This window comes from Neolamprologus multifasciatus, chromosome 23, assembly GCF_963576455.1.
Source record: "Neolamprologus multifasciatus chromosome 23, fNeoMul1.2, whole genome shotgun sequence".
NCBI classification, from domain to species: Eukaryota; Metazoa; Chordata; class Actinopteri; order Cichliformes; family Cichlidae; genus Neolamprologus; species Neolamprologus multifasciatus.
In genome coordinates, this window is record NC_140460.1 from 40,073,768 (window position 1) to 40,081,225 (window position 7,458).

At 46.9% G+C, this 7,458-nt stretch overlaps 1 protein-coding gene across 11 annotated transcripts in view; it reads right to left on the bottom strand.

Moving 5' to 3' along the window:
- The window catches only part of LOC146492317 (histone deacetylase 4-like), a 92,247-nt gene that overhangs the window by 55,998 nt on the left and 28,791 nt on the right, over positions 1-7,458 (bottom strand). For 6 of the 11 annotated variants that reach the window (XM_085151026.1, XM_085151024.1, XM_085151027.1 and 3 more), the window contains one exon: positions 6,818-6,886. The exons of 1 other annotated variant lie outside the window; for it this stretch is intronic. In XM_085151026.1, coding sequence (XP_085007152.1) covers positions 6,818-6,886 — 69 coding nt within the window. 4 more of the 11 variants (XM_085151022.1, XM_085151033.1, XM_085151031.1 and 1 more) reach the window with 4 other exon arrangements.

The window sequence follows — 7,458 nt, forward strand, 5'->3', positions numbered from 1 at the left end:
GCTTGTTGCCAAATGCAGTGGTCTTATTGGTCGAATCTGTTCATTTGGATCAGAAAAATCTGAAAAAGTCAAGCTTGATCCGATTCGTGGTTGTGAACCTCTGCTTTAGTGAGTCCAAAAATACTTTTTTACATGCAAAATAATCAAAAGTTACGTGTCTAAAGGTCTTAAAGCAGCTGATGGATGAATGTCTACCTGTTCATGTAATGAATAACATCAAACTTGTATGTGACACATTGCAGGAGCTGCAAAAATCACTCACAGCTATTTAAAAGAGAAACTGCTCCACAGACCAGTCCAGCAGTAAAGGACCAAGCAGTTAAATGCACATGCTGTGTTTAAGCTCTGGACCTCCAAAGGTCCTGAAAAGACTCACGATCTCACCACACCCTTCAACGAGCTGAGGCGTGAGTTTAACCTGTACACAACTAAAGTTTTATCAAAAGCTTATCAGCATGAGTCTTTCAGCAGGCTGCCGCAGACTGTTTGAGAGCATTGGCCTCTTCTGCTTTGAAAAGTTGCTTTTCTTGCTCTTCTGTCATTATTCCCGCGTCTGAATGAGCTACTTCAGTCCTCTGTAGCTGAAGGTTAAAAAGGACTCCATGCTGCACTTTCAGGCCTGCAATCTGACGTCCTGGTTGGAATAAGGCCTATTTCTTCCTTTTTCATTCATTTTTTTCTCATCTAATATCAGCTAAAGCAAGTGCTGAGAGAGGAGTGGGGGAAGCACACGGGAGACGTGTTTACGGCTGAAAACGACACTTATCAAAGTGCCGCGGCTCCAATCGTGCCTAATGCAAATCCATAACTCATAAACACTCTCTCCCCGAACATTGTGTTCTTCTGCCACAAGGAAACACACAAGCCTCACACTCTCTCACTGATGGTCACGCACAAACACACCTCACATCTCAGGCACCGGCGAGCCGCACGAAAGGAGAAGATGATGCAGAAAAGACGAGAGAAAGGTGAGAATCAGAGCGGCCGTTAAACGCACCCATCAGTGCTCTCCTCCTCCTCCTCTTCGTCCTCTCCTTGTTTTTCCTCCTCCCTCTTCCTTCTTCTTCCTTTAGGGCCGTTACAAGGAAGGACGGTACGTCCTGCACATCTGACTTGTCTTTTCCAGCTCAGCCTCTGTCACTTTTGGCTCGGCATTCGCCCCCCCGCCTCCTGTTTTAACCTGATGGGCGTCTCTCTCTCTCTCTCTCTGCGCTCCTCTCTCTCTCTCTCTCCTCCCCTCGTCCCTCGTTTGCCCAGTGGTGACATCACAGGGCAGTCTCAGGCATGCAGCCTGTTTATTCTGCAGCCCTCTGCTTTTCCAGGAACCAGCGTCACACTCTGTCTCACACTCACAGCTCTCTCTCCTCCCATACCCTCTCTGCTCTCTACTTCTAAGGCCAAGGAAAACCCTCCATGCTAGTTTGTAGACACCGATGTCTCTTCCCCCCTCTCGCGCTCACTCGGCGGGCCGTCCCATCTGAACCGGCTCGCATGCCTTTTTTCCCCCTCCCTCCCCCTTTTATTTGTAATAACTATTCCCCCCCAACTCCCCCCCCCCCTTGCGGTTTAAATGCTGTGAGCTCGTATTCCCAGCCTGGAATTTGCCTACATTTCCCAAACAAATAAAACCGCAAAATGGTTTCAGGTGAACAGAGTGAGGATCCCAGATGTATCAATGCTGCAGGATCGTAGTTAAATTTGGGATTAATGTTAAACACTTCAATCAATTATATCTCGACCAACTCAGATGAATCTAAAGTGGATTTTTTTTTTTTTTTTTTTTTTTTTAAATCCCAGCATCTTCATTTTATTTTGAAATTCTGTTCAGAAGAACAGCTGGAGGTGCACGTGAGCTCTGTACTGCAACATCGCTCTGATGACTACCTGGCTCTCAGCGAGCACAGCGTTTGTCCTTCATGCAAACGGTTCTACTAAACTAAAAATAACTGTCGATAGAAGATATGTGAATTTGGTATTTACAGCTTCCTGTCCTACAGGCGAGTTTTACATTTACAGCCTGAACGATTAGCTGAGCTCTGAACAGTAACAACAGATACTTTTTATCAGGCAAACGAGTTGACAAAGTCAACAAGAAAAAGTCCATCTTATGACATTTAATGACCGTAAACTATAAAATATATGCTTGTAAAAAGTATTTAAAGTATTTTTAGAGGTAGGTTAAATGTTTAAATGATACAATAATATTTTCACACGTCATCCTGCTGCTCTGGCTGCAGAGGTTTCATTGTGTTATAACAAAAACGTCTACAGGACGCACAAACTTGGTAAAAGTTAAGTGCAGCAGCTCAGTGCGTAAATGTAAACAGGCGAACTGGGAGGGAAACTGCTGACATGTTGGGCCCCAATCACACAGGCCCAGAGTTGGTTACTGGAGATTTCTGGAAGTTGCTGTGAAATCAAATGCTGACACCAGCCGGGGACCTCATGAGGGAAAACTGAGTAATCTATGGCAGGTTGGTAAGGGGTTGCTCGAGGTTGCTACGGTGAAACTGTTCTTTTTTTGTTTTAGGCGCTAACAGATCACCCTCGTCACTGGTAGTTTCCAGACAAGTGTGTGCTTTGCATGCAAAGCACAGTGACTGCCTCACACTAGTGACTGCCAGCAACCTCCAGCAACCAGTTGCCAACCAGTCACTGAATACACAGTTTTCCATAGAAATCGGTGGTTACCGGGTGGTAAACTACTAGTTTCTAAGCCTGCGGCACTGGTAGTCATTTTACAGCATTTATCAGCAACTTTTTGTCATTTTCCCAGCAACTTGCCAGATGATCCGTACTACAGGTCTCACACAGGCCAAGTGAGCAACCGACCACTTTTTGGAGGTAAAAATGACAAATGTTTGTGTTTGTGCTTACTGTGATTATCCAAATCAATTCAATAAATCAACACAGCTCTCAAGTTACTGTTTAAAGGTTTTTAAGTGTGAAGTGGAAATACATTTAAGAAAAAAGGGGTTTTTTAGCTCCTTTTCATAAAAACATGAATGTATGACACAAAGTGTGCATTTGGAGAATCTTCACATCACCATTGGGCATAAATAAAGATTTCCCTTCAGGCGGAGTCTGCTCGCTCACACTGTCTTTACTGTGGATGCTTTATTATGTGAATGACTTACATTGGTCAAGGTCAATAAACTGCATACAGTAGATGTTTATTCACAATCTTATTTCGCTTGAATGAATATCAAGGCAGCCTCGAATTTACATGTCAAACACACGTGACGTGATCTTAACTAAGCGCGAGCGCAGGAGGGGCATACTGCAAAAAAACAAAAACATTCACAGTGAAAATCCTTTGAGACCGACCTGCTTCTTAAAAAAAGAAAAACTCGTATCGGCACGTCTCCGTGTACAAGCACTGACGTCAAACACGTACCTCAGTTTACTGACGTTGGCCAGATAGAAGATCATATGAGGGCACTTCCACCAAAACACTAACAAACGTGCCGTCTCTGCGACCGCAGGGACTTCCAGGCTTCTTGCGCAGCTGCACCTGAATCAGACTTGACAGGAGCGAGGACTCCAGCTCACTTCCAGTTTGTTTCCTCTTGGATCAGCTCAGGCCTCAGAGAGGAAAGACAAAGACGGCTGAAGCCTCAAATCTCTGTTTTCTTTTTCTTCCTTGAAGTTTACACAGAAGATCTCTGAGCATCAACGACAACCTCTCTGACAGCACATAACCTTTCATCTAACAACTTTGTCCCCATTTGCCACCTTCCCTGTCAGCTGTTCCTCTACCCTCTGTCCCCATGTCCCCTATCCTGCAGCCCTATTTTGTGTCCTTACCCGCTCGGCAGCTCCCTCCCTCCCTCCTCTCCACCTTTCTTCCCTCCATCTCTCCGCAACAAATCACAATCTGTTTACAACCCCTCGGGCGCACTCCACAACTCTTCTGGCTCCAATTGCGGATCTATTTATACCAGACAATGCAGAGGGCTGGCGTCTCTGATTTGAGACTCGATAGCACGGCGTATATCCCACGGTCTGACTCGCTGAGCTCCACACTCATTAGGCTTAATAGATGTCATACTGAGAGCCGAGCGGAGCTGTTTAGAGAAGCAAAATGTGACTGAGGTCTCCCTCTTTTATTTTCTGGCGCCGTGCAAAGAGACAAAGAACAGGTTTCACAGTGAGTTTAGCAGCAGGGTGCGACGAGAGGCAACAAGTAGCACATCTGTTGATGATGGAAAAGAGCTGCGGTCGCTTTATCGGCCTCTGAGAGCGGGCTGCGTGAACATCTTTTAGTTTTTCTCTCAGTGAGAGCTATCAGAGCAAGACTGGCTCTGAAACGGCCCGGCGACCTCCAAAAAAAGAAAAGTGAAAAAACACAAACAGACCTCGGGCTAAGTAGGGAAAGGGAACAGGTTGGGAACGTGTCGAGGTGCAGCGAGTCCTGTTCTTCTGAATGCAAGCCCCGACTTGTCGCCGTCTCGAAGAAATCACAGAGCGGTCTGCGGCACCGCGGGCTAACAGGAAGGAGACGGCAGAGACACAACATGTGAGATGGGGCGACGTGTGAAGCCGAGGTGCGGTACGTGCAGAAGTCTTTAAATTAAGCGTGTCAGACCTCGCTATCTGGGATGACGCACAAATAGAGGATGGTGAGGGCTTCAACGCAAAGATGCGTTCAGTAGAGTAGGTGTGCACCATCAGTGAGGGGTGAGCGCTCTGAACTACATCTACTTCTGCAGGGGGGAGGAGGGGGAGGGGTTGTCAAATTTGTCAGTTTTCCTTGTTTAGTGCATCAGCTGATGATTCTTTACATCATCAGCTGATTTGTTCATATTTCAGATCAAGAAAACATTTGTTCTCTCATACTTCTAATGCTACATTCAATTTAAAGTGACAGCAAAGCAGTAAAACAGGAAGTCGGCCATTTGCATTACTTTATTTATTTATATGAATATTATTTTTAGCACCTCCTCTTCAATCTGCAGACATGGAAACCCAGAGGTTGAGAGCAGCAGAACCATTAAACACAAATCAGTAGCAAAGAAAAAAAAAAAAAGGTTGTGAAAGGAGGAGCTGGGGTCCAAAACAAGGGGCGAGGTGGGTTGCAAAGCAGCTTGTAGATCTCAGCAGCTGAGGGCAGCGTAAAGATACTTAAAAAGTCAACCTCACATGAAATTGACCAAACAGAGCACAGCACACACACTATGGATGAGCTCGACTTTGAGGCCCACCCAAGCTAACGCCAGGCTAACGCCAAGCTAACGCCAAGCTAACGCCAAGCTAACGCCGTGCAACGATGTCATTTTTTGATCGAATGATCTGCCGACTATTTTATTCTTCAATTTATTCCTTGGACTAGAGAATGTCTGAAAGCAGTGCCACTTTTTTTCCTCAATGCCTGATATGTCTAACTAGCACTTCAAAACCTCCAAGCAGTCGGTTTAGCATTACATAAGACATGTCAGCATCCTAACAAACAAGACGCTGGCACCAGAGTCTGCGGCTAAATTACGACATCTCTACTTTGAGCTTCTGCAGATTTGCAGGAAACAATTTAATATTAAAAAAAAACAAACAAACAACGCTGGTTAAAACTGGACCTGCGTAGCTGCGTGCAGGTGCACCGACCAGAGCTTTGCACTGTGTGCTAAGATGCAACCAGCAGCATGTGGTTACATTAGGATCACATGACAAAAGCGTCCAGGGCTTTAATGATGCAGTGATGTAGATGCTAAGATTTCCCGCAGCTCTCGCTTCTCAGGAGAAAGAACCAAACGGTCCGGGGTCGCACCAAAGCGCAGGGCCCCGAGCCGCTCTGTATCCAAGACAACAGATTTGGAGAATATCTGATGAAGTCACTCCGGCAGATTTCAATATTTCATCAGCGCAGCCGGAAGGCGCACAGAAAACAACCCCAACAGAGAGAGCGCGTGAAGCGCGTGAAAGACCAAGACGCTTCAGGTCGAACCAAAGATGAAACTTTGCTGTTTGTTCCCCTGAAGCAACAGGCTGTTCCAGCTCACAGCACATCTCCATCGCTGCTCTGGGAGAGCCGCGGAAAGAGCAGCACGGGGAGGAAATTTATGAATCAGCCTTTTGCCATTTTTGTTTTCTTTCGTAACTATTTTTCAACCACAACAATCCAAATGTCTCTGTGTTCGAAGCATTAGAAGCGCCCTCATTGCTGAATTAGATAATGCATTATGCATATATTACCTCAGACTCATTTCTCCTTCACATTACCTCATCTCTCCATCTGTGCCCCTTTCACTCCTGTACTCTGGCCTCCCTCTGCGCTGCTCCATCTCTCCTCTGTCCTCTCACTGCTATCAACTCTCCACGCTTGTATGCTGCTAATAAACACTTGGCGATTTGAGCATACTCGGGGTGGGGGGGTTCACAGGAAGTGGTGTGATTGGTTTGGGGGAGATGAAACTGTGTGGAATAGTTTGTTTTGGTGTAGTTTCACGTGAGCTCGCAAACAGACTGCTGGATTGTCATTCAGCAAAAAAAAAAACAAGAAAAAGGAAAAACAAACGGCACGCTGAGACACCAGCGTAAATAAAACACAGAAGTACGGCGCCGTCCCGTCAAACGCCGTCAACCTTCAGTCGGACAAAGTGCAGAGACGTCTCTGACGTGATGGCACTTCACAAACGGCACAATTTATGACATCCCAGGAGAAACAAATACGCATGCAAAGTCACACAGGATGTGGTTAATAGTGAAATCACGTCTGTTCACACACACACACACACACACACACACACACACACGGGCTCTGGTTTATAGAAGCTCACACACACATACACGTGCACCCAAACAAACATCCAGAGTGTCCAACCTGTTGGGATGTGGTTGAGCGCCGATGTCTTCAGGACCTCGAGCGGCTGCTCCTTTCCCAGGATTCCCTCTGTGGGAGAGAGAGAACACTCCGCTTCAAATATGGTCCGCAACATTGAGACAAGCTTCCAGCGACAAACCTAATCGGGCAGTTTTTGAAAAGAAAGACAGCCACAGTGCAAACAAGCGGGCTTCAGGTCATCTGCGCTGCGGCCAGCGCGTGCAGCGGCAACGGTACCGACGCCTGAGCGCGTTCCATTGGCCGGAGAGAGAAAGCGAGTGGTGAATGCGCCGAGGGTCTCCGCGACCGCGGGGGTGCTCGGAAAAGCTCTGAGGGGACGCCGAGGGGCGCGCGAGTTCGGCGTGCGAGAGGAGAGGAGTTGGGGCTCGACTGATGCTGCCTGTGCTCAGCATAGCAAATGTGGCTGGCAGCAAGCAGCGGCGGCAGAGAGGGATGAGGGGGATGGTGGTGGGGAGGTGGGGAGGGAGAGAGGTAAAAATAGCTCACCCTTTTGTGTGTAACGGCACATGCAGCAGCACACACACAACGCACATGCATACAGACACAAAGACACTCCTCTAATGTGCATGTGTGTGTGTCTGTGTGTGTGTGTGTGTAGGCTGTAATTATAGTGGCAACAT